At 41.4% G+C, this 27165-nt stretch overlaps 2 protein-coding genes across 2 annotated transcripts in view; both read right to left on the reverse strand.

Annotated features, from left to right (window-relative positions):
* Positions 1–970: 970 nt before the first annotated feature.
* On the reverse strand, positions 971–21168 carry hs3st3b1b (heparan sulfate (glucosamine) 3-O-sulfotransferase 3B1b). Its single transcript, XM_085416891.1, has 2 exons — positions 20289–21168; positions 971–4024 (listed from the first exon to the last, which is right to left on the reverse strand). Exons 1-2 carry the CDS (start codon positions 20867–20869, stop codon positions 3406–3408), a joined length of 1200 nt encoding a protein of 399 aa, XP_085273017.1. The 5' UTR covers positions 20870–21168; the 3' UTR covers positions 971–3405.
* A 3594-nt stretch (positions 21169–24762) lies between these two features.
* The window catches only part of cox10 (cytochrome c oxidase assembly factor heme A:farnesyltransferase COX10), a 34327-nt gene continuing 31924 nt past the window's right edge, over positions 24763–27165 (reverse strand). Inside the window, exon 7 of the mRNA XM_085416890.1 lies at positions 24763–25802. Coding sequence (XP_085273016.1) covers positions 25369–25802 — 434 coding nt within the window. The 3' untranslated portion in view covers positions 24763–25368. The remainder of the gene's footprint in view (positions 25803–27165) is intronic.

The following is a 27165-nucleotide window of genomic DNA, read 5'->3' on the forward strand; positions in this document are numbered from 1 at the left end:
TCTAAATATGCACTACAGACTTTATTTTGAAGAATTTGAAGAATATAAAGTAGGAGTCACACCAGGAGGCTTGTCCTCACTACATCTTAAAATGCCTGGATTTATCCCCGCGCAGTTTGTTTAAAATATTCTCAAGAACATCTTACACAAAGAACTGAAGAGCATCTGCAGGTTGTTTACATTGCTGTATAGTAATAGCAGGCAGTGTGTTGTGTTTGCGGCTGTACAGGAAATAACTTCTTATGAATGCCATCACATAGTCAGGCCATTCTAAACAAAGAAACCATTTCATTTATACTCTGTATTTCTATACAAAGAATTGCAGTAATGAATGTAACTTTGAGCATGCCTGTACACCTCCAATTTTTATACATAGACAGCAATAATTTAATAAAGAGGCTTTAATATATTTTGTGTAATTCATATTCATGTGTTGATCTCTTATAGCTATACCTCATATTCTTGCAGTGCTCTGTTTTCTTATTTTTTTTATTCGTTCTAGTTGCACATGGAAACGACATTACAATCCTGTGTAAGTTACATATTACAGAACTGACAACAAAGTTGACTTTGAGTTTTCACAAGTGTAGCTAGCTAAGCCATATACTTAGAACATATCATGACTGGCTGAAGCTGACTCGTGAAAAAGAAACTGTAAAAATAAAGCAGTTAAACTTTAAAAGGACATTTAACCATAAAATCTGTTTTAGTGTACCTACTATGCCTTTTTTGATGCTGTTTTCCTAATTTCTTTTCCACTTTGCTTGTCTTGTCTGACCTCATGCCACTGAAAATACTAAACAAATAACATAGCTTGGTGAATTACTCTATTTAAAACTATATACACAGATAAAACCACTTGATGGAAAAGATGTAGTATGTAATAGAATATGCAGTATTCATGAGAGTACTGTATGCAGATGGTGTAGTCCTCGAATAGAATCAAGGATACAAGTCAAGCACCAGAAGATTTGGTAAAATATATATTTTTTTATTTATTTCTTCATACAAAGAAATATTATGAATGTTCAGTATTTAATCATCTAGAAACATCTGCTCCATGTTGCTCTTGCATTGTGTAAAATTAATTCCTTTGATGTACATACCACAAAATACTTGATTTACATGTCTTTTTCATTTTTGTACATACAGATCTGCTAGACTAAATACATATAATATGTGGATAAGACAAACATTTCTAACATTTTTAGATCTGAAAACAGGCTGAATAAAACTCAACCATAACAGATGCAGCAACATGGGAGTAAACCCATGGGTGCAAGGGTTTTATTTTATTTTTTTCTTGTTTCTTTTTTTTTTCAGATATCCCCTCAGTAAAAATGAACAGAAGTCAAATGCAGTACTCCCATCAGCTTACAGGAAAATGTCCGACTTTTCTTCAACAACGTGACAGCTTGCTGAAAGAGGTCACCATAAATGCTTTTAATAATCAAACATTGCACTAAGGAGAGAAGAGGCAATGAAGGCTTTCTTCAAACACGTTCTCACTAGGAGTACCATCGCTCAGGCAGAATAAAAGCAAGCCTCAATCACCCCTGCTAGCAACCATTGGTTTGAGGTGAAACCAGGTAGCTGGTTTCAAATGGAAAATAAGAGAAATAGCAGAATAAGTGGTTGCCTGTTTTAACGCAAGCAGGCTAACTGTGTTGGATCCAACAGTTGAAGAGGCACAACATTTTCTTATTTTAATAAGGACAATCAGATTTGACTTTTCACTAAATGGCAGTCTGACTTGAATGAGTTTTCTTGTGTGGATAGGTTGTCTACATTCAGTCTGAGCTCTGCATAAACGCATTAAAACCCTTCTCTGGGCGCTAATAATTAATTTCCATCATGCCTGCATTTTCATAACTGATGCCACACCGAGCATGCATAGCTTAGTATAGCACAGCGTAGCGTAGCATAGCGTGAAAGCAGCCCCGTGCCCTTATGATGGTGCACCATCCGCTGCAAAGACATCACTTCAAAGATGATCACCACACATTTTCTCACTCTTGCATATCAAGAATTCAAGTAGAAAGACAAAAACTAAGAAGCAATGCCGGGGACAAAAGCAGATCGCGACTAAGCCGTGTGAAACATGATATCGACATGAAGTTTTTTTTGGCAACGAGTGTTAAGATTGAAGAGATGAGACTTGAGAAGAGTGAATAAGGCATAAAGTATAACGGCCATGGATGATGGCACATGAGGTTTTCTGATGACACAAGAGGTTAGACACCGAAACCCTGCCTGAGGCAATTCTTGCTGTGCTATGAGTGCTTCACAAAAACCTTTCCTGTTCCTTTGATCTGTTTAGTCTGGGATCTAAGATGGGGCCTGGTGGACTTCTGTTTGAAGAAGTGCCATTTCAGTGAGGCGAAACCTTGCCGTCGTCTCTCTGTCATCTTTTCTATCTTTATGTTCGATTTCAGGCAGATATGCCTCTGCTACCTCACGCAAAGAAGAAGAAAAGAAAATAGGACGCGCTGTCCCTGTGACCCGCTGTGCACCAACTCCTCTTTTCCTCAACAAATCAAATGCCTCTCAAGGAAATTTGATTGAGACTTTGTGTGACCTTTGAACTGAGTAGATAGGGCAAAAGCCTGGCTACCAGCCAACACTACTTCAAATGTGGAGCTAGAGAGCAGAGGCTCGATCGATCTGCCAGTTACCTTTACTTGATTAGCATAACGTTAACATGGGCCCTTATGTGGTCCGGGATAGGATTTAACATTTGATGGATGGGCCATTCATTAGAGCAGGCAGCAGGAGCACTGAGAATGAAAGGGCAGCTGTATACTTTAAGCATGAGTGACACGATGAGTATCAATTAGGTCTATTGATCTACCTGTTATTGAGTGGAATGGGACAAGAGATGTGCTGCTTAGGGTCAATGACAGAGCAGGAAAATTGCACCATGAAAAACCTAGAAGGATGTGAAACACCTTAAAAAAGAATGGCTTTGAGAAAGGGTATGAAGAGGATGAAGGTAAAGTGTGTGATGTAAGTATACATGAAGATTCTCCACTTCTCTGTGAGCACTCTGTACCCGTAATATGGTGCCTCTACACTTTCCGCCCTAGTTTCTGCTTCAATCTTCGCTGATTATCTGCATTATGAAGCACCAGTAAATCCACTGAGTTTACAGGACCACAAGGGAGGAGCATGAGAATTCAAAATAAAAACGAGGAATGTTAAAAACAACACGTGGGTCAGATGTTATGTACAAATATGGTTAGGCAGCTTAGTGAATTAATTGCTTAGAAATAAAAATAAATTATTATAAAATAGATTTTCTGTACATTTTACATATACATAACAATATCTCCACATCTTGCCTTTGAATTACAGAGGAAAAAAGACAACTTCTCAAAAAATTAAAAAAAAAAAGTCATTTTCACATCAATCCCAGCCAAAGTTATGTCCTGTCATCTGGTAGAACTTCATGTTGAAGGGCCTGTAGAAGTCTCGTAGTCTCTGCACCACCTCAGGGTCAATGTTTGGATGGGTTCGCCCTTTGGTTTTTCCAAGGCAGTGGGGCTTGCTGCTGCCTTCTGCTTTCTTCAGGCACGGGAATCCCTTGGTCTGGTTGAAATAAAAATGTTTGTCTGTGATGATCCTCTTGAGCCCGAGAAAGTCTTGCACACGGCCCAGCTCTCCAGCTGGGTCGCTGATCAAACGCTCGCCGCTCACAAACAGGATCTGCTCCATGGGGAAGTACTGCAGCCAGTTGTCCAGGTGCTTGGCGTAGATGCCAATCTGGATGGCGCTCCATGACGTGTCAATGAGCCCTGTAGTCCTGTTTTTAAAGGTGAGGCTCTCAAACGAGGGAATGTCAGGCTTCTTAGACAGTGTCTGTGTGTAGTCGGAGATAGCTCTAGTGACAGGATCCCTCACTACGACGATCAGCTTGGTGTTCCGGGACATGGCGGAGATTCGGGCAGGAGCTTCCCTGGTCACAAAGTAGCTGGGAGTTTTCTCCATTGTGATTTGGCCCTCCAGGGTCTTGGGCATCAGCTCCCTGCAGAGAAAAAAGAAAGCAGGCCCAAAAAGAAGGTTAGGAGAAGGGTAAGATGCAGTAAGTTCTTGCATAATGTAATCAAGTTGATGGAGTGTACTGTGCTCTGCAATCAATGACTCACTAAGCCTGTAAAGCCTTATTATAGGGCTTGAAAACCTATTAGTGCAGGCAGCTCTCCAACATCAACAAGCTCACTCACTCATGAGATATCTCACTTCTGAGAAAAAACAGAAAACCTTTATTTACTCCAGAATCAAACAACTAGAGGAATTTCTAAATGTGACCAATCCTCTCGTTAACCATATTAGGTTTTCTAAGCCTTGCACAGACTTGCATGGTTGAGAAGACAAATGCAACACCCAGATCACCTAGAAGGGGCAAGATTTCATTTCATTTCATTGTGAATAATTCTGATGAGCCTTACAGTGTATTTTCTTTCCAAATTAACTCACAGCATGTGCAGATTCCATTATCTGATGTGTCTTCCCTGAGTTGCTTTTCCCCAAACCTCACTGCTGGATATGTTTCAAAGTGGTCACATTTAATCAAAATCTCTTGATATGCCCAATGGAGCAAACAGGCACAAAAAATTTGCCTTGCTGATTCAGGTATAGATGGCCACGGTTCTCTACCACCCTACTGGACCCCCAGTAAATGCAGCACCACAGAAAGATGATGATGTTTGTTTCAGAAAGGTTTTTTTTGACAAGAATGGCTTTGGTTTTGTGCGAAAACTGGCAAATGGGCTTTAAACATATATGTTACATGCAGACATATAATCAAGAGGTACATGGGAACAACTGGTTTTGAAGGAAAAGTGAACGCACTCTGCTCTCTCCGCATCGGATTTCAGAACTAGTGGCCAAACTCAGAGTCTAGATTATGGTGGAGGCGATAAGAGCGGTTTGACTGACATTGGGATGTGGATCGCTTTTCGCTGTTTGGCCCCCAGACCGGGAGAAAAAGTAGCCTGTGTAATGTACGTGAGATCAAATATGTTTCTGTTTTTTGCTGGATGGAAAGGATTCAAAGGACTGTTACACACACACAAAATGGGCTGAAATTCAAGACATAAAACATCCCAACAAAGAATGAAGAAAAAGCAGTTGAAATCATTCAAAGGAAGGGAGAGATAACTGAGGGCATTGATCTATCAGGGAAAACACTCTCACAGATAAGGTTCCTGTTAGGCTGTTGTAGCCTGAAGCTCGCCTTTGTTGTTAAGGCCAGAACACTAATAGCCCATTGTGTAGACAGTACTATGGTAGCAGATCCCATTCAAACACTTTGTAATCCTACACAATATGTTTACAGGTGACAAAGGCTGAAGACATTCTGTACATTTAGATATTTGTAATGCTTGATTCGTTCCCAGACCTCCATCTGCTCCTCAGGAATATACTCTAAAGGCTGGAATCTAGTTCATGTCCATTTAGCTCGTGGTTAATTCATGTAACATCAGCTCTCTGTCGTCAATGCACATATCAGTGCGCACGAGGTTGAAAAGTGGGGAGGGGAAAAAAAATACCCAGGGTAATGTTGGGTAATCACTAAAATGTCTCATGGAAATGTTGTTGGCATTTGTGTAATCTTAATGCAGTGCTTGTGATCTAATTATGATGATATCATCTTGATTACTGACACATCAGTCGAGTGAACGGAGCAAACGAGAGGGAAAAGCGAGCTTATTTCCAAACATTAATAGCCTGTTGAAATCAGAACGTGCACGCCAGCAAGCCATTTCTGGATGTATAAATGCAAACAGCACATGAACACACGCTACGTTTTTGAAAAGCACCTCTTGAATCTCCTCAAGGAGTATAAACCAAACATGCTTGAGTCAAACTGCATGCCATTCTTCATTCTCTCGATGCACAATGGTGATACTGCCTGCAAGCTTTTTGTCATTCCTTGTGCTAACATACAAAAAGAGTTCAGAGCCAAACAGAAGAGGCAAATGGCTCCCGAGCTAATCCGATTTCAACACGACAATGTGGCATGGAGATAGGGAGGAGGCCTGAGTTACAATGTGCATAGTGATAGATTATGCTGATCCAAGCTCAGGGAATCCTAAAAAAAAATCAAGTGTTGGGGGTTGAAGGAGCATAAAACTAGGGGATGGTCAGAAAGTGGCGAGGAAACCCCTAAAAGGCGCCAAATCCACAAGAAGAGGGCCCCCCTAATAAAAAATCTCCACCTCAGACTTTGCCCACTCTCTCTGCCAAAGAAGCCGGAGGGGAAAAGGCAGGAAAGGAGAAAAGAGAGAAAAGGAGGGGAATTTAAGTGGGACAAGTAGCTCTTGGAAAAACAATGCCTATTATGCTCTCTTTTGATTTATGAGGTGCTGCTTTTAAAGATTCCGTCAGCAAACAGGCAATTCTGTGACACCGGGCTCCTCTTTTTTCCTCCTTTTCTTTGAAAGTGAGCCTTTGTCCCTGAGCGGAGGGGTGAGCAGGGCAGTGGTCAGGGCACAGGGGCGGGGATGGGGGCAGGGTAGAGAGGGGGCAGAAAGTGGAGGGTGGGTGCTTACTGGGGCCTGAGTGGAGCACTTCGCCATCCTTCTCAACCTCAAGAGAAGCTGTTTGGAGAGCTCTTAAGTGAAACGTGTGCCAAAATTGCCCTGCAAACATCACCCTGTCCCCTTTAGATAAAAGCAACTCTTGTCTTTTATAGGAAACAATAACACTCCAAATAACTTATTGGACCTCATATAGTATATCACAAAGAATTCTTTGCTTGGTGGCACTTTTGAAATTGTTATATACATATATATACTTATGTGTGTGTGTGTGTGTGTGTGGACATCGTTTTCCATTAAGAATAATTCCAAGTTGACAGGTAAGCTAAAAACAGTGATAAGACAGAAAGCAGAAGCCGCTGTCACATGACAGCATCAAAGAAGGGCCAGCGGAGCGGCCCTTTGGCCTGCGCTTTAAAGAGCCCTCATCCCATCAGAGCTCAGAATGAGGGTTATTTCGATCTGATGTTTCTGCCTCCCTCCTGTCACATTTGATTCAATGATAACGGGCTGCCACTGAGCTGTCTGTTTCACAGCATCCCTGACAAAATGACTGGTTTGCTCAAAGACAAAAGGAAAAAAGCTATTTGGCGTGCGTCTGTCGATTTTATATTTGATACAAAAGGTTTTCAATTATCTCACATGTCTGGATGTTGAAAGCATTTGAATCTCAAATTAGGGTTTGTTTATTTGAATACAGACAAATCGGAGGGCATTCTGTATCGACCATAAAAAGGGAGGGTGTGGCTTTACTCGCGTGGGCATTTAAAGCTAATGCACTCTGATTTCTATGGCTTGAATACCCTGGAGTGAGTATTACCGTCCCATGGGAGGTAACAACACCCACAACAACAGTATACAACAGTATACACTGTACAGTGCTCTAAGCATGTTTATGTACAGGCTCAATTAACCTGTCAGCATACACTAGTGTAAGAAAATCAAACAAATCGGGCACTTCAGAGGAATCAAGCACTTAACTTTGTGCTGAGTTTTCTTTACATTCACTCCGGTCTCTTTTCCAGTGATCTAAGAAGGTTCACTCGACCCTTGGCAATCAGGCCTTGAAGTCCGATAGCAAAGTGACACTTCACGAGTATAAAGCAGGAGAGGGAGGAAATGAGGGAAGAGGTACTGAAAGGCTCCCTTTCTTTTCCAAGGGCCTCCTTCCGAGACCCTCTCATGAACCAATGCGCTGAACGTACAAGCATTTTCAGGAAATACAAAGACACATCTTTATTCCTTACTTGATGATAAGGATCTCGAAAGCCATTTGTTCATTCACAGTCCAAAGTGTTCCTATTTCCATCTTTTCAACCCAGGAGACAACAAGCATTTGAGCCTGATTTGGAAATGCAGGACATTTCATGTGCATCACGAACGCATATGAAAGAATTCATGGATGAGGGTTTTGTTCATAGTAGCCTGCATGCTATGAAACAGCAGTAAGCAACATGTTTACACGACATGCGCACTACAGATGCTACTGAGGGAGGCAAGCATGCACGGCTCTGCTGGTTCACGGAATATTTTCAAAGTAGCATTTAAGTACATACAGAAGCCAGACATTTTGAAATACGCTCCACAGTGCCTGGAGTCTGACATTATATTTACCACAGAGCATGGCTTTGGCTGTAAATTAAAAGAATAAAGAAGATGGTTTATGGCCACTCCAATGCAGAGAGGGAGGAGTGCTCTGAATGGAGTCGCAGAAGCTTCATCTGGTCTCTCTTTCAAGCACTCGAAGAGGAGTCCAGGTGTTAGTATGTGGTCACTTAGAGCTTTTTGACAGCTCATTTCCTGGCTGAGAAGAGCCAGACACCCCTGCTTAAAGATGAGATCTTGCAGGAGTATAGGCTGAAAGGTGTCTGTGTGCATCTTTATCTTACAGTTTGATGGTGATATATCTTTGGGAACCCCAAAAACTATACATTCCTTTGGCCATACTATTGAGTAAGTCTCCATATGTGCATGTACATTTCACACACACCAAAGTCATGCTACAGCCTCAAATTAACAGCCTGGCTTCAGTGCATAATGGTTTCACTGTAAAGAGAAGGTGGCTGAGTGGAAGCCCCTCCAAATCTTCTGTCTGCTAAAGGGATTAATAATGCAGGCTAGCCTAGTATCACACACTCAGACCTTGAGAGCAGGACCCTGCATGGGATGGGGCATATCTTGCAGCTAAAAGGAGGAGTGCTGCTTGAAAGCAAAATTCCTCCTCCGAATTGCTGGGAATGCTGTTGTCAAGAGTGCCTGTCAGTATTAATGGAGTTACTGCAGACCACTTCCCACCCCTATCTCTGTTCCTCTACTAAAAAGCGATTCTGTTTAGAAAGTCCCACCGTCTCACCAACAATAGTATGTTGGTGAGACATACTAAGTACCTTGAGTCAATGGTCTTGACTCAAGGTCATACCTAGAACATTTATCACAGCATTTCTGCTAACAAGGTCTTATCAAGAACGGAAGGAAGGACAAAAAGGAAATAGCCAAAGATTCCACAGCCGGGTCTAAAAGGTCAGGGTGTAATTATTCGCTAGCATTTTAATCTTTCTCAGAGCAGCACAGATTGCAGAGGACAAACTGGTCAGAGCTCTGTGACACTTTGACACAGAAATTCTGGGCTTGAAGTCCTGATTTGGTTGATAAATGTAACTCCTAGGCCCTGAACTCCATCAAGACATTGCGCTATGTCAAAGCAGCCTGGGAATATCCTGACCCTCCAAGTAAACAAAACAGTTAACCCAACCGTCGCAACCCGTCCATCCATCATTTTAAGCTGAAGTCAGGGAGTTGCACTTCACTGATGTGGAGCTTTTTTTTTTCCTCTTCATTTTAGCGCCTCTTACAGAAGGAATGTGTGTGTAAAACAGTGTGTAGGAGTGGGAGCGTGAATGACAGAGACAATGTGAATCGACAAGAGAGGGAAAGACAGAAAGTGGGAAAGAAGGGGAGTCAGGCCTTGCGGTTTGCAGACCATGCACACTCGTTTGGGCTCATACCCAGCCTGGTTTTGGAGGCAACATCAGACACAAGTAAAGCAGAATTAATAAATAGAGAACAAACCACCACATATAATGCCATGGGCTTCATGTTTACCCCCCTCTGTAATGTCCTGAAAATACTTAAGTGAGGTTGAGACATTCTTCTCTGATGCTGTCGTGGTTACCTTATGATGGGTAGCGTTGCAGAGGCGTGACAAGCACAAATTATTCAATTTTAAAACTAACTATAAGTTTTCCTATTCGGAAAATCTGTTTTCAAGTGCATTTGTTGCTATCTGGCACCTTCGGAAAACAACACTGGAATGTGTGGAGCCGCAGAGATTATTCAGGCCTGGAACCACACCGGCCTGTGGCCATAGGCGGCTGCCTAGAATTACTGAGTGTTAATAACCCTGCAGCGAAGCGAGGGAGCCCACCATGTGGCATAAATAAAACAGAGGAGTTGGTGAAAGGCATGGCGGGGAGAAGAAAGTAGCAGTAACTCCTCCCGTTTTGAATGTGCAACTCTTCGCAAGTGCTGTCCTATTTTTCCTCCTTCGGGCTTTTAAAAGCATCGGCCAAGAAGAAAAAAAGTAAAAAGCTTTAATTGGCCAACCTTAAAGAAGTGAAAGATCCCATCATCTAAGCATCACTTAAGACTACATCTCATCACTTTGTTTGACATGTGATACAAGATGATTCACCTGACACCACCACAGCGATCAAGCTACTCGCTGCGTGTGCGTCAGCCATCAGACGGACACGCTGTGAAAGCCTCCACTTTGTGATACTAGCCAAAATTTGTTTAGCACTAGTAATCCTCTTTAATTAATGTGTTTGCTTGGGGTGTTTGCTGAAGGTGTTACCCCGGAGCTAGCCACGCATTCCACCACTCCATCAGTATCAGGGTGCGACTGGATGACAGCTGGGATGAAATAAACCAGTGAACCGTAAAAGAAAAAACAACGGGGCAAACAACAACGGGGAGCTGCAGGTGAAGACTCGGTTTGTGTATAGGAGCAAGTGTTTGCCTACTCTGTGTGTGTCTAAGCATATCTGGGTGTTGATGTGTGGGTGTGCAGTCAGAATCAGCCATTCTGACTGCTTTCCTGACGCTTGACATGCACCAAGAGGCACATGACTCCTTGATCTAGCTACAGCAGAGATGAATAAAAGATGAAACAGACTCAAGAAGAACTTACATGCCACCACCCCCACTCCCTAGGCGCACACTCAGTCACACACAGAGAGACAGAGGGAGCGAGCAAGCTACTTTGCATCCTGTTTGAATTGGCTGTCATCCGTAACTGCCTGCACACCTTTTTGAAGACAGGTGAACTACAAAGTGTGTGTGCAAGAAAGAGGGGATTTCCTCTCTACTGTATGTCACTCACCAAGCCCAAAACCATCTCTGCGTGTGTTTGGGCTCTATCATTTTGCTTCTATTACTCACACTGCAGCTGTTGCTGCAGGTTAATGGTTTACAAATTCCTAAAGACAGCCTGCCTCCCAAGCAAACATATAATTAGCTATACTGAGTAGGGATAGCATGACAATTAACCTACTCCTTTCCGAGATGGAAACAGTGGCAGAAGCAGTTTTTATCCTTTAATCTCTCTCTTTTCCTTGGTCTGAAAGGATAGATTTTTTTATATAAATATACAATAACATCTCCAAGCAATAACTCTGTCTTCAGCTTTATAGAACTAAGTTATGTTTTGCTGCATTGTTTGCTATAAATTCCATTCAGAGGCATTTTTCGCTAAGGAGGTGGGCAAACAGAGCTCTCAGTACACAGAAGAGCAGGGTTTCCATCCAGATTCCAACTGGTGGTTATGTGTTATGCTTTGCTAGGGTTAGAGAAATACCGTGGTTTTAGTAAATAAACATGTTACATGTCAAGTCACCTTCCTGAATTCTGCAAGTGCTTCCAGTGCTGCCAGGGTCTAAAAATAGCAACGCAATTAATAATTTTGCAGTATTTAGGAGGAAAAAAAAGAATGTTGCGATTAAACACATTCGTGATAAGCTCACTTTGATGTATTTCTGGCTTCCAAATGCCAGCGCACATCCATAATTTAACAGACATGCCAAAACACAGAATGCTCTAAATTTTCCGATTTGGAAACTATCTTTAGTCTTATTTCGATGGCACTCTTCACACAAAGATAGAAATCATCAGGCTTTTCATCTTTTTTTCAGCAAATAAAATTTAGTCCACCTTTCATAAATAAACTTCACTAAGATCTTAATATCTGACTTCCTGTTGGGTGTTTTGGTGTTAAATTAGCACATAACCGCTACAGTAATATTAATATAACTTACAGATAATGGAGGAGTAGTTTTTGCTTCTAAAGTAACTGAGTGCAGTTTTCAGCTTTAGATCAGTTAAACAAGGAAGAGAAAAACTGCACGTGGTGGAAAAATAATTGGCATTGAGTAGAGTTTGGCCAGGTTGTCTTAGAGGTGAGCTGAAGTGTTCTTACAGCTCTTACGAGAGCCCAACAGCACTGGGAGTACATCTAAATGGAGAGAGTGACTAGTGTCGAGCAGCCAAGGTGGAGGGAGACAGCTCGAGGTTTCTAATGAGCTCTGCTCTTTTACTGCCAGGCTAATGGAAACCTCGAGAGACCTTCCTTGCATTCTCTTTCTGTGTGTGTGTGTGTGTGTGTGTGTGTGTGTGTGTGTGTGTGTGTGTGTGTGTGTGTGTGTGTGTGTGAGTGAGTGTAAGAGAGAAAGCGTGTCCTCCTTTCTCCCACAGGCAGGCTCGCTCTCCAACACCCTAATGGCTACCTCTGGGACTTAATACCTGGGACAAGTGAAGCTGTAAAGGTCTACCGTCATCAGTTTTTTTCCGTTCCTCCCACTCCTAAATTACTTTTCCTTTCCTTTGGAAAGGACATAAGACTCACCTGATTAACCTACCTTTAGAAGAGTAACAGTAAATAATTAACAAAATGGTATACGGGTGTCTGTCTCCAGCAGCCTCCAGGGGAACCTTTTTAATGTGCCAGAAAGTGTTTATTTAGCAGCAATGACTGACCATTAACTCTGGAGGGAGGATGTCTGGTTCTGTTCTGACATGTAAAACAACATCCAAATTATCACCTCGTTAAAAAGGGTCTAATTCACACGTAACACAGAGGGAGGGTTTGTATACCGCTTTCTCCATCCTAAGCTTCCTTTCTCCTTGCTCCAAGACCACTTCATTTGAATTCTTTGCATTTTATTGTTGGTGGGCTTGAATTACTTTGGCATTATAAACAGAGAGATTTTACATCAATGCCATTCAAGCCTCTTTTTATGATGCCATTGTTTATTTACACTGACACAAGCCAGTGTAATGCCGCCCCGGTGTGTGATTTTGCATAGCACGCTGGCATTGTGTAACCAGAGGAGTTTGACATCTAACAAAGCAGCGCCAGTCCTGACTTACACAGATGTTACTACATGCACTGCAATCCCTAAGTCACTCCAACATAGCCCCCAATCCAACCTTCCTTTTATACAGAACTGCAAAAAAAAAAAACAATGCCACAAAATGTGTCTTTTAAAAATGTGTTTGTGTGGGTTTATTTGTGTTTGTTTGAATGACTTTGTCTTCTTATTCTTTGCATCATCCATTTGAGTCAAATGTTGACAGCAACTTCCTGTCAGCCTCCTCTTTTATCCTCTGATTCAGCAGGAGGTTGCTGTCTGTTGCAGCTATATTGTCTTCACTGGTGTGGCTAGTGTTCTCTGCACACCAACAGGAGAAGGATGGGGGATGCAAACCACCACGGCACAGCGCTGCCACTCCCTTCTCCACAGGTCTCCCCTTTCACTATTAACCGGTTGTAATTTGGGGATAAAAGCTGCCTTTTTTCCCTGCTTCTCCACCTCCCCCAAGGTCACTCTGTATTCTTGACCGGGCTACGCCAGCTTAGGCAAAGAGGAGAGGGCTTCCCTCGCCCCTCTACACTGACCAAAGCCTTCTCTGGTAGTGGGTCACAGCTGGTCATCGAGGCCTGCAGTGAGCCCCACCCAGAAATGTAAAAACCAAGTATGACATGTGACACCATTCTTGCACATCAGCAACACAAGTGCGCAGCTGGAAAACTGGAAAAGAAGGAAGAGATTTGAGGATGATGTTTGGGGGAAGAACTGGGAGGCACCGATGAGAAACAGGGTGCCACTGACGAATAATCCACCCATATGGGAACTGAAGGTGGAAGTTTAGCCAACACGGAGGTAGGGCTGAACGATATATCGCATTTGCGATAATATCGCGACATGATCAAGTGCAATTTTCCAACCGCAAAGGCTGCGATTATACTCTGGACATGTCCAAATTCATGGGCTGCATCCTCCTGAGGCCGCATTTGTAGACCGATTACGTCACAGCGACGTGCCGAAGGCTGTCCAAATTACTACCATATCCCAGAATTCATAGCGCGGCCCAGCCAAACTCCAGTTTCCAGCAATGGCGGCCGCTACTAAGTTTTAAAATTACTCATACTAATCTTTCTGGGTCACAAAATAAACTTTTAACATATTTTCAGGCGAGAAAGTAGTTGTGTAAACATCAAATATCTGCTCGGTTTATCAAGATATCCCATATTTGCAAAAGTGCTTTGACGTTTTCAGAGGCGTCTGCTACCCACCAGCTCGACAGCTAGCCGGGAGCTCGAGGGTTACTGATGCGGCCGAGAACGGCACAACTCCCGGCACATCATTTTCAGATCACCGCGGAGTTTCGCTGCTCGCGTTAAACGTAATATATAAGTCACTTAGACAACCTAAAAATGTTATTGTTGGGCTTTTTTCAGTGTTTTGTTTGTTCGTGAGTAAATCGGTTTGGCTGAGATTAAAGTTATTAGATTAGATAAAATAAAACTTTATTAATCCCCCGGGTGGGTTCCTCCTTGGTTTTCACACAGCTGACTAAACGTCAAACAGAAAACTTATTAAACAGAAGTATGAGACAGTCGAGAATTTACACCAGTGTCTGGTTATATTTTAGATAGCAAGAAGCAGACGGCCGAGTTTATTAAACTCCACCGAGACAGCGGTGACGCTAATCAGAACTAGCCTTCTGATTCTTTAAATTTTAAAGGCGTGTTTGTGTGTGTGTTTATACAATTGCTATTATGTTTGCACTTTATGTGTAATGTTACTGACTGCAGAGATCAGTAAGATGTGTGTATTTTTTATTTATTAGTTTTATTTATTTAATATTATTTTTTAATTGAATGACTGTCTAGTAGTTCACAGATGTCGAAAAACTGAGTGTGGTAAAGCCACTGATTTTTTTTATGTATATTTCTGCAATCTGCACATTGTACCGACTTTCATTTTAATGTTTACACCAGGGTTCCTTGTCAGCACTTTATGCTCAGATGTTTGTAAGCTAAAAATAAACTATTGTGTATGTTCAAATATACTGTTGTGATTGAAGAAGTTAAATAAAAATGTCAGTCATCAATTCATGCATCACCTCATGTCATCATAACAGAGGTCTGTCTTCCAGGAAAGAACAGTTTAAAATTAATGTAATATAGTATTGGCCATACTATATGATGTATTGCTTGTCTTTGTTTAATAATACAGAAGACAAAGACCTTAAAAAATAATCGCATATCGCATCGCAATCGCAATATTGGGGCAAAAAAATCGCAATTAGATTATTTTCCATAATCGTTCAGCCCTACACGGAGGCACAGTTTCAAACTGCTTGTTTTCACGTTGGCCACTGCTATTGAGGATTTGAGCAGAGGATGTGAACCTGCTGTCAGCTGTACGGTTGGCTGGCCGGGCGCTCATTCCCAGAGGAACTGTGGAGTTCCAGGAATCAGGAAACAATCAGAGGGCCAAAGTATCTAATCATGAATCTGGCATTGTCTTTACTGCAGCTCCATCTGAATGAGAGCCACTTAAACTTTCAGTACTTGATTTTTATCAAACACAGTTTAAAAATAATGTTTTTTTTAAGTCTTCCTGTACATAACTCAGTAGGTTTTCTGCTGTCGTGCGATTGTTTATGAAGCGTTGTAAGATCCCCTGTGGGGCTTGTAGCTTCCAGCAGCTTTCTGTAGCTCTGCAGATGGTCAACACACAGACCCTGTCAGCAAGCAGACGTGGGTCTGACCTCAGTCAAAGGCTCTTAACCCACCTCTACACATTACCTCCAATCAAGCCTGACCAATCAATACTGGCTATCCCAGAGGGGTCAGGCCATGGAGACATTTGTGTATGATGTCTGACAGTTTCAGTCTTCTGTGACATCAACTGAAGATTATTTGTGGTTTCACAGCTGAGCCTATTACAATAACGCTGTATGTATTGAATGAACAACACTTCCACGTACCCACTGACTTTCCTTAAAACATCCCGTGTATGCAAACATTAGCACTCGATGTTTTGTTGGTCAAATGATGCTCTATAGAACCAGGTGGCCCTTTTGGCCATTCAGAGGAAGAAAGGAGGGTGAGGTCAGTGGCAACAGAAAGTGGATGGGTCACCTACATGGAAATAGGAGCTCCCCTGTGGCGAGCAGATAAAGGACGTGCACCCATCCAGAACCGTCTCTGACATGGTCAAGAGATGCAGTCTGACTCCACCTCAAGAACTAGCAGTGGGGGTAGAGATAAATAACGGCTTTCAAACAGTGCAGACTTCCGCAAGCATCCTAAGTCTGATAGAGGAACTTGGTTTCTTTTCATTTTTTTTAAAGGAAGTTCCCCTTTCAACAATGCTCCACTTGTCCTTTTGTGGTGCTGTAAGTAGCTTTTACTGACACTGCTTTTTAAGTCCGTTTACCTCCACGGTGTTTTATCACAGACTCGATACAAAGGTTGACCAGCGAGACATCCTGCTCAGGGAAGGCACCCATTCAGACAGAACAATCTCTACAGAACTGGAATCACCTTTGATTGCAAATCACATGAAGTGTGCGATCCAACTGTTATATTACTTTACTTCGACACACCACTTCTTTAAACTCACAACCAGAAGCAAACCTTTTTAAAAATTCTCATGCGGAGAACAAACAGCTGACAGCCTCTGATAGGTTCTAATTAAAACGAGCTTAGTAATAGCACAAGTTAACACCACAATATGAAAACCTATGACACATACCACTATATGGCCGTAAACTATGTTACTGCACCCTGCCCGACATGTGTACAGCTTCTCGTTTAATGCTAAAGCCACTCCGAGGGAGGAGCGACAGCGTCAACAGTGCCTGGGCCTGACAGTGAGCTAAGACCAGAGCCCGCGACACGACAGCAAAACCACAGCACAGTAATTACATATCAAAGCCCCTTCATAGCAAATACGGCTAAATGGGATATGAAGAGAGCAATATGCACCACAGACTGACAGGGCGGGATGAGGACTGTAGTCAACAAGCGTTAGGAATAAATAAAATACTGCAAGTTGAAGAAAACAAAGTCGGTGTGGAAGGAGAGAGGCCTTCAGCTAATGTGCATGAGTTAGAGCATGTTTCAAGGTGACATACAAGATCATACAAACTGAGGGAAAAAACTGATTTAAGCTATTCGCAGTTTCTTAAAAACTTCAATACAAACTTCTATAAACTCTCAAAAAAGCCAAACCACTCCAACTTTTTATGAGCGTTCCTGTCACTTCTCTCTGATTGTTTTATTCCATCAAGTGAAACACAGTTACAAACGTTTGCTTGCTAATTATCTTTGTTCTACACCAGTCTGTGAAAAATCACACAAAAATGAAAGTGGTTAATTTAAAAAAAGCACTTGCACTGTTTTCCCTGTGCTTATTCTTTGGGAGCTATTAGTTTTTTATTTTATGAATGACCTTACTGCAATTATGCCATTAATGTGTGTGCTATAGAGAAGCATACATGTTTTTAAAATTATTATCAGATAACACCGGTTTCGCTTACACTACTCCAGGGAACAGGTGCAAATAGAAAATAAAGAACCAATGTTCCTCTTCACATTCAGTCACAGTGGCCTGCTTAATTCTGAGTCACTCTTTCTGTGTGTGTGTGCGTGTGTGTTCGTCGGGGCTAGTTCATGCATGACCTCACTGCGAAAATGTGTACCTCCTGATACAAGGACCCCTCGGTCAAAAGCATGAATCATGTGTTTGTCTTTGGCACAACTAAAAACTGTCAAAGAACATCAGAAATCCACAAAAGGACTTGTTATCTCCACCTCCTTTCATTTTGAAACTTCTCTTCCCGCTGCCTGCCCGAGTCTTTTCTGCTCTCTCTATCTCTCTCTGCGGCTGCATTTACTTGGTGGAATTCCAACGCTAAATGCGTGCCCATTGGGGGAGGCGAGGATGGTGCAAGCTAGTTACAATGGTGCATGACAGGGAGATTGTGCAAATCAACAAACAATGAGAGGTACGTTACACAACTCAGACACAAACATACACACATAACTGTCTCCATAAATGACCATGATCTCTGATCACATTCCCACAGAAAATATTTCAATGCCACACAATTTTGCTTCTGTCTGGAAAATGTCAGTATTCCCCTCCCAAATTGCCAAATCGTCTCCAGTATTTTATTCTAATGGGACAGTGAGGGGGATCAGCAATGAATTAAGTATAATTTCCCTTCTCTGTCCATCCTCACCCTCGAAAAAGAAACCCTTTTTTTCACTACAGGGACTGCTTACACCAGCTGTTTCACTGTAATGTTCACTCCTCACTGCAGTTCTTTAACAGAAGTATTTCATAACAGGTTTTGCTGTTACCAATCTGAATGAACTTGAACAAAAAGTTCATGGATTTTTGTTTAACATAAGCGCTGTTTAGATGTGCCTCCAAAGCATAAAACGCCTTTATCACAAAAAATAAAACACATAAAAATAATGTGGAGTGTACACTGCTCCAGTGCTGTCGAATAGCTTGTGTTTCCAATGCAAAATAATCAACAAATAATAAAATTCTATCACAAAACCTTGAGTCCTGATTTCTTTACATGGTTTTGAAAAAGTATTGAATTTCATAGTCTAAAAGCTGACTGTACTTTTTCACATTTCCCCATACAAGAAAAGTTGGGCATGCAGTCGCTGGAAGTCAGTTAAATAACCGCCTTCCCAAACCAGTTAATCTGGCTGCAATAAATCAATGATTCTATCAAAGCGAGCACATGAAAAACAAATCACAAAGACGTGATCACAATTTAAAGTGTAAAATCTTTTGATGAACTTTGCTTTTTTTATATTCATACAAAACTTAAATACAAAAAATAAATAAATAAAGATGGTAATTAACCACATTGGGTAAATGTTTTTGAAAGCGTGATTATAACGTAAACAATAACATTGTATCTGTAGGTGTCATTTTATCAATTAGTAAATGATAATAAATCAATAAAATCAGTTGACCATTGGTAAATGAACAGCTGGAACTTTACCTGCATTTTAAAAATAGCTTAAAAAAATACCTGAGCACTGATAAAAATAAGATAAGTAAAATATAACTAAAACGAAACAAAATATGTGTAAAACTAGTATTAGAATATATTTTTAAGTCTGTCTGTGCTGTGACCTGCCAAGTATGGTCATTAAGCTCAATAGTCCCTCAGCTCCTTATATTAACACTTAAGTGACCAGGATAATCTCAGACTGGACCTCTGAAGATGGTAAATGGCTTTTGTTCTATAAAGAATCCTTTCATTGTCTTTTACATGCCATTTACTTGCATTAAGCCCATTGACATAACAATAGCTGAACCCCTTTCAGAGCAACAAACACTATTAGGTAAAATATTCCACGGGACAAACATGTAATAATATTGAGATTTTTTAATTTTCCAAACCTGATCTAACAAATCAACTGATTTTTTACCTTTTTCTTAACTGGGTCTTAACACAGTGAGGTTGGTCAGATTTTCTTGAATTGCGCTTCAAGACTCTTTTCATAAGGCGTTGTAGCTGAGTAGTCTGAAATTTGTCCGTATTTGCTCACTATAAGCGAAGGAGAAAGGTCGGTCAGGACCTGACTGTAGCCCGTACAAACGTAATAAATGAGAAATAATTTAATTAAAACCTCTCCTTGGTCGTAAAATAACACGACTCAATCAAAGAAACTGGAAAAGTAGGTTTGAATCTGACATACAAGCCTGAGTACGCATCCCCGTGGAGGTGCAATATTGCACTGTGTCCAACAGAGATCACTGCACATCGCAGAAACACGCCAATCTCACCGTAATCTCTATCAGGCTACATAATGCGCTTTCAATTCTTCGATTCTTTCAAAACAAAATTACGCACGCGATGGAAGGGGAAAAAAGCAAGCCATTAATCGTCAAAATTAACAGTTAATTAAAAATGCCTAATCTGTGCTGCCGACATCCAAAAGGACGTAAACATACAGAACAAAGCGGAGGTAACAACCCGTGTGTTTATTTAAAGGTTTAAGTTGTGAAATAAACTCAAAACGTGCTGGATAATTGTTAGAATTTGGTGTGCTTTGGTGGGCTCCAAATGAGTGACATATAAATCAATTTATGAGTAAATAGATTAAGCTGTGTTTAAAAAAGAAAAATGACTTAAATGTTGTTGGATTGAAAAATGAACAAGCTTACAAAAAATTGTGTGCAACCTCTAAATCTGACGCACAAATCTACAGCCTTTCCGACCCTTGTTTGTCTGGCTTACTAAATAAATTCAGCATCGCTGTTCTGCACTGCATTGCAAATTCTTTCGTACAGTTTCTTCCCCCGGAAAAGTGTATTCGCCCTGCATCCAGATAAACAAACGCCCGGTGATTAGTTTTACCTGTACCACTCCAGCCCGTTGTCATAGTTGCGGTCGAAGAAGTGAGGCTCCGCTCCCACGGCTCTGATGTCAGGATGGACCCGGAGAAACTCCAGCAGAGCCCGGGTCCCTCCTTTCTTCACCCCGATGATGATCGCCTGCGGCAGCTTCTTGCTCCCGGAGCCGTTGGAGAAGCTGGACATGGCGCTGGGCTCCGGGGCTCTTTGGTGCTCCCCGTGCATCTCGTCCCAGTCTTCGGCTCTGTCAGAGTCCAGCTCGTTATTGAGCAGGTCTCTGGACGCAGCGGTCCTGATGGACGGCTCCTCATAGTCACTCTCTATATCCTCCCAGGGCTGCGGTTTGGCCAGCAGTCTGGACACCAGGCCCGTCCTGCTGCTCTCTGTCCTCTTGCCCACCGCAGAACCAGTCTCCTTGCCCCGGTAACTCTCCACGACCAAACTTGGCATGGTGGAACAGTAGCCCACGCATGAGTACAGCATGTATACCCAGATTAAAAACATGATGCTGAGCAGTATTAGTTTCTTCTTCACGGGGCTGGACCAGAAGGCATACAGGTTGTGGAAAATCAGGCTATATTCCATAAGCCTTTCGGTTGAAAACCATATCCCAGCGGCGCATATTGCCTAACTCACTCCCGGTGGCACCTTTGCAATCCTTGCAAAATTAAGCACATGCTCATGAAAAAAACTAAAAATAAATAAACCCTACAAATAAAACAAACAAATAAACTAGCCTAAATAAAAGCGGATGGATCGGTGCATCCAGGAATGAGAAGGCATGGAGGAAACGATAATCACAAGGGTGCTTAAATTTGGGGAAAGTGTTGAGTTGCGACAGGCGCAGCACAGCCCCGCGTGAGCCTCATCTCAGGTTTGCACGAGCTCCTGGGTGAGCGCGAGACCTTATACAGAGACGCGCGCGAGAATGACGGCGGCAACGGCCAATAGCCGCGAGGGAGATAAATATGCAAGGCTTATGTTGATACAAGCCGGCCAATCAGGTGGGAGCATGGGCGAGTCCGGCCGTGGGATCCTGGGTATGGAAATGAGGCGTGTGTGCGGGACTCTGCTGAGAGTTTGGAAAACTTTCACACCGGGCAAAGAGTTCAATTAGCTGAAGTTTTAAATGTTTCACTCATCGTTCACACAGTTTTTTCCCCCATCTATTTTCAAAATGGTTTTTTTTTTCAACTACGAATTCCAAAGCTAATGTTGTCAGAAATATGAAAAAATGGTGGTGAAAAAATGTCTATAGGCTACATAAACAGTGCAAAAATAATCTCAGTTCACAAACCACATAATTTGAATGACACAGACTGTGAGTGAATGCGAAGAAATGAGGAGGGCACAGTGCTGGCGGTTAGAACTGGAAACAGGAAGCGTTACTTCATTATTTAGTTGATATTTTGTACATATTATCAAAAATTTCAATCCTCCCCCCCCATAAAGAGCAATAGAACCTATTAACAATGACATACTAAATAATAACAACAACAACAACAACAACAATAATAATAATAATAATAATAATAATAATAATAATAATAATAATAATAATAATAATAATAATAATAGTTAGCCTATAACTCCCAGGTATATTTCCTTTGTATTAAACGTGTGTCTTAATTGGATTTTTTTTCGCGCATTACAATAACTTTGCTTAGTTCTCCAACTTAGTTTTGCAGTTTTTTCAGTACTCAGCACGTTAATTAACGATGCAAAGCAGGAAACAATACTTCGATAATCCAACATGAGTGCTCTCCCGGGCTTTGTTATTCTAATATCCTGCTTCTGACAAAAGCTTGAGAAGCAGAAAATCACGATTTTAATCTGCATTTATTAATCTTTTTTTCGTGTGTTTATTTATTTATTTTACTTTTAAAGAAAGTATGCCATGAAGGTGTCTTTATTAATTTATTCTTGAAAAAAAGTATCCCTCGCATTAATGTAGGCAAACTTTTAAAATATAGTTTGTTTGGAGAGGTTTTTTGGTCATAGTTCAGCCATCTTCCAAACCAAGGCATGCTTTTTATTTTATTTATTTATTTTTTATTATGATTTTGTTTTTTTATCTGAGAACTTCCAAAGCTCAGCAAACTCAGAAAATAAAACGCATCGAGTATCGGAAACATGCATTAAATTTTCATTTTAGAGAAAAAGAGAGGAGAACAGGGACACCGAGTGCTTTTCGATTGGAGATGACTCAAAACAGATCGATGATTTAAACCTCGCGGTATTTTAGCCCCTTTTATGAAACAGCCAACCCACTGATAAACTATTGTGGGGTTTTTTTAATGATTTGTGCAGCCTTCTTTTTCATGCGTGTTATTACACACGAACAAGCACGATTCATTCCCCCCCCCCCCTAAAGTTTTGACTGCAAGAGTCAAAGCCACGTCGCAACAACGGCCTGAATTGTAATAAGAACTGAAGATAATATAATCATCCCGAGCCCGCAACGTGACGCACAAACAGAGCATTTCTAAGAGCAGATCTATTTTTTTAAATATATAAATATGAGTAATTTTCCTGGTGGAAAAAAATATGGCATTGCAGTAAAAGGACCTGTTGCTTGTGTTGATGCTCCACGGCGAGTTTATTGTAGCCTACTGAATATTTTCTCCCCATGGCATCAGAGTCACTTTTTACTCTAATAGCATATTCCTGCGGGGACTTTTTGGATGTAGTTTTACTGCGCTGGATGTATAGTTTCACTCTAAATATTTCTTTAGGATTAATGCAGCTATTTGGATTCTGTTTTGTAACAACCAACCTTTGAAAAGAGGCCAGAGGTCATCCTTCATCCTGAGATTTCTGCGCTTGAAGAGTATGAAGAGTCCTGGAATCCGAGCTGTTGCACAGCATTTCCCTCCTCCTCTGATCCGAGTCTCAGTCTGGATATGAAAGCTTTCTGCACCGGGCTGGACTGCAGATTGCTGCTCAGGGAGTCTCCCCTGTTTACAGATGCATATTTCGCTCTTCACTTTGTTGACTCTGGCATGAAAGCTCCCACTCGCGCTGAACTGGCAGATCACATGAATGATTTAATGGCTGATATCAGCAATGGGGAAGAAGAGAGACCTCCATGTTTTTATGCATGGAGAGGAGTGAAATAAGGGAGAAGAGTACTCATAAAATATTGTTGACTTATAAAATAATAATAGACACAGCCTTTTTGAAGTTTTTCTTCATTCTACATTTGAGTAAATGTGATAAATCTAAAGTTTAAAATGCCCCGTAACATAGGAGTCAGCTTTTATGTACTCTATTATGTAATATAGGAGTCAGCTTTTATGTAAAGTATTATTACTAACAGAAGCTTGTGGTGTCCTTGGAAATCAAATACTTAAAGAGCTGCTCTAGCTTCGCTTTAGACATCTTAATTCTCCTGCTTTGAACAGTCTTTTCTTTTTTTATGTCTACTGTAAGTTTTACCACAATAAAGTCTCCTTAAAACCACCCTCCATTAAAGCTACAGCAATTAAACCCTACAGAACTTACATTATTGGATACAATCAAATATTTGAAATTATATTTAAGGTGACACACAGGAATGAAAAAAAAAAAAAGAGTCGGGCACATATATAATTTTGCTGAGAAACCAATAAAGTTCTTTTAAAATCTAGCTAGTAGGTTTATTTTAATTTTCTGCAATTTTAAATAGCTTCTATACATTTCCTCCTGAGAATGAACTTTCCCTAGATTTTCAGTGGTAATTACTATGATTTAAACAAAACATTTTTCTTTTCCTTTTACCTTAAATCTGAAGAGAAACTCAAAAACTGTTCTATACTCGGAGCAACGGCTGGACATAATAACACAAAAAGCAATAAGACTTCAACTATCTTGCCTGATGGTACAAGGCGAGGTTCACCACTCGATCTCTATATGAACACGTGTAAACCACAACAGGCCATCACTTTGAGCCGTGAGGTTTGGTAAAGACATTCAATCTCCACACAGGTTGTGTGCCCCCTCACCCCACCCCAACTGTAGCAGCTGGCTCAATCGCTCTCCTTCAGCCCTCTGATATGAAACTCTGTATCCGGTCAGGCGCTTTACGAGGATGTCGAGCCGTTTCAGGTCTCTCGGCCACGGCTAAATCCTACAGCCCCCTTTTATGGCAGGAGGATGGCAGCGAGAGGAAGGGGGCACTTGTTTCACCGACTGCGGTGATGGAAATGTAACCAAATACCAAAACTAGGGGTAAAAGGCGGAAGGGGAGCACATGCTGACTGACAGGTGCAGAGGTGGTCTGCTAAATGGAGCTCATTGGAGGGATGGCGATTTGTTCTGAAAGTGAGCATACCCACTAAGGCTTTAATTGAAACCTAAATCCATACATCATGCAGGCAGCAACACCTAACGAGGTGTGCTAGCAGTTCGTGTGTGTTCTTTAAATATGTATAGAGAAACCAACTGCATGCACAGTTATTAACACACAGTAAATGATGACACAAAAGACAGAATCACGATCATGGCGTATTTATTGTCAGAGAGCATTTGCCCTTGTTCCTTACAGGGGTGAAAGCCTTCCCTTTGTTTTGGTGCAGGCAAACCATGTGGAATTAAAGCATCGTGTTAACGAATCGAGACCCATCAGTGTAAAAGCAAAACGCAACAAGGCCTATTAACCGTCAAGTATCAGGGATCAAGTGAAAGTCGAGCAAAAATCGACATAACTGCTATGCTGCAGCTGCCGGATAAACTTTGATTCGTCCTGTTTTTATACACACTGACTGAAAATAAAACATTTCGTTTGATGATTTGATTTTTGCATTTGTACAATTTATACTCTACAGTATGTCAACATCAGTCATGTAAAAGAGAGATCAACTAGTGGGCCCCGTTATAAATAAATACAGAATATATATATAAAGTACACACACATTCAAATGATTACAACCTGATGTAATAATTCAGTGTGTTTTCTGTAATTCAGCTACCGCTTCCAGCTCATGTCCTGATATGAAGTCAGCACCGATCACATTCCCATCCAACTGAAGTAAGACACTAAAGGAGTATTGTGGTTAAAATGAGGGTCCCACAGCTGTCTTTGATGTCATGGGTTATCTATGAAATTAGCTGGCTGGAAATGTGAGGGGTAAAAAGGCCCGAGGTAGAGCGGCGCCCTCCTGATTACTGCTATACTTTTTACAAGTGAGTGCCAGCAGCAGCAGCATGGGCAGGTGCCAGAGGCTGCAAAAGAACAGCTTTCGGGCGCTGCTGCGGTCTCCCTTGTGGTAGAACCGGAAGGCCAGGTAGCTGATGTACAGGTTGATGGGTAAGGAGATGACGGGGAAGGTCCAGGTGGTGACATCCAGCACGGGCGCTAAAGTTGACAGACCGATCAGACCGAGGCTGTGCCGTAGGGCCACCCGCTTGCACATGGCAGGGTGGGTGACGGACATCATTCGATAGCCACCACGGGAGTAGTCTTCCCTCAAGTTCCAGCTGAGGGCGTTGAAGTGGGGAAACTGCCAGCTGTACAGGAAACCACCCAGCAACAAAGCACCTAGACGGAGTGATATGGGGGGGGGGGGGGGGGGGGGGGGGTGTGAGAGAGACATGAATGTTTAACTGATGCGGTGCTTATTTAATTCACACTCAGATTACTCAATTGTGGTCAAGGTGTAAAATAAAACCACCTATTTTTAATCTTAAAAAAGCAATAAGAGACAGTACTTCCATGCACTTTATTAGGTACACCTAAATGTACTTCCAAAACACCGGGTGCTACTCCTGTCAGCTAAGAACCGGAAACTGAGACTACAGTTCAAACGGGCTCATCAAAACTGGACATCAGAAGACCGGAAAATGTTGCCTGGTCTGATGAGTCCCAATTACTGTTGTGACATTTAGATGATTGGGTCACAATTTGGAATGAAAGCATAAATCCGCCCTTATTTCAGCTAGACTGGTGGTGGCGGTGGTGTCATGGTGTGGGGATATTTGCTTGGCACACTTTGAACCCCTTTACTACTAAGTGAGAATAGTTTAAATGCTATGGCCTACCTTAGTATTATTGCTGAGCATGTCTAAAGGCCTAAAAGCAAAAATGGGTCCAAACCAGTACTGTATTATTTTTTAATGGCTTTTGCTTAAAATATATAAATAAATAAATAAATACAATTCTCATTTACAAGAAAACAAACATTCAGGCCTACGTCTAAAACAGAAACGAAGCTAACGGTTAATAAAAGAGAACAAAAGTGGTTTCTTTTTCTGCTTAGAGGCAGCTTTTCTCATAAGTATTATTCCATTTTGTCATAATTAGTGAGTCAAACCAGAAGAAGTAGTGCACAAACTGACAGGAAGGGAAAATACTTGATCTAATTCCCTCGCCACAAGACTTTGTTTTAGCGGCAGTGGCTTGTATTTTACATCCTGCACAAGTGTTTAAAAAAATAAAAATAAAAACATAAAAAAACAGACCTGTGGGTCTTTGTGCTTTCTCAGCACAAAACACAGTACAATACAAATTCTCTCTATGAGGTTAAGTCCCGTGATAAAAGAGAGCAACACACCTTTGGTATGACTATGAACGGAAATGAGTGCACTTTACTTTGAGAGGTCACGTAACCCCTTAAATAACTCTGGCCTATTTATTACTTCATGATGAATTACTTCAAACTAAAAGTAAAAAGACAGAAAAAACCCCAATAAGTAGAACAAATGTGAAGACGAACATTTCTAAGACAACAGAGCAGCAACATAACACCACATCTCACAAAGATGTCATAACCGAACACTTGATGTGTCACCAAACATGCTGAATAACCTGCTCGGGTTCCATCTTTCCAACATCTTCATTTAATACCGAATTCATTTGACACTTTGCATTTAAACTCCACACGAACAAAAGCACTAATAATGCT

Source organism: Rhamphochromis longiceps, linkage group LG8 (genome assembly GCF_057381845.1).
Source record: "Rhamphochromis longiceps isolate RC_006_pf linkage group LG8, R_longiceps_female_GT1.1, whole genome shotgun sequence".
NCBI classification, from domain to species: domain Eukaryota; kingdom Metazoa; phylum Chordata; class Actinopteri; order Cichliformes; family Cichlidae; genus Rhamphochromis; species Rhamphochromis longiceps.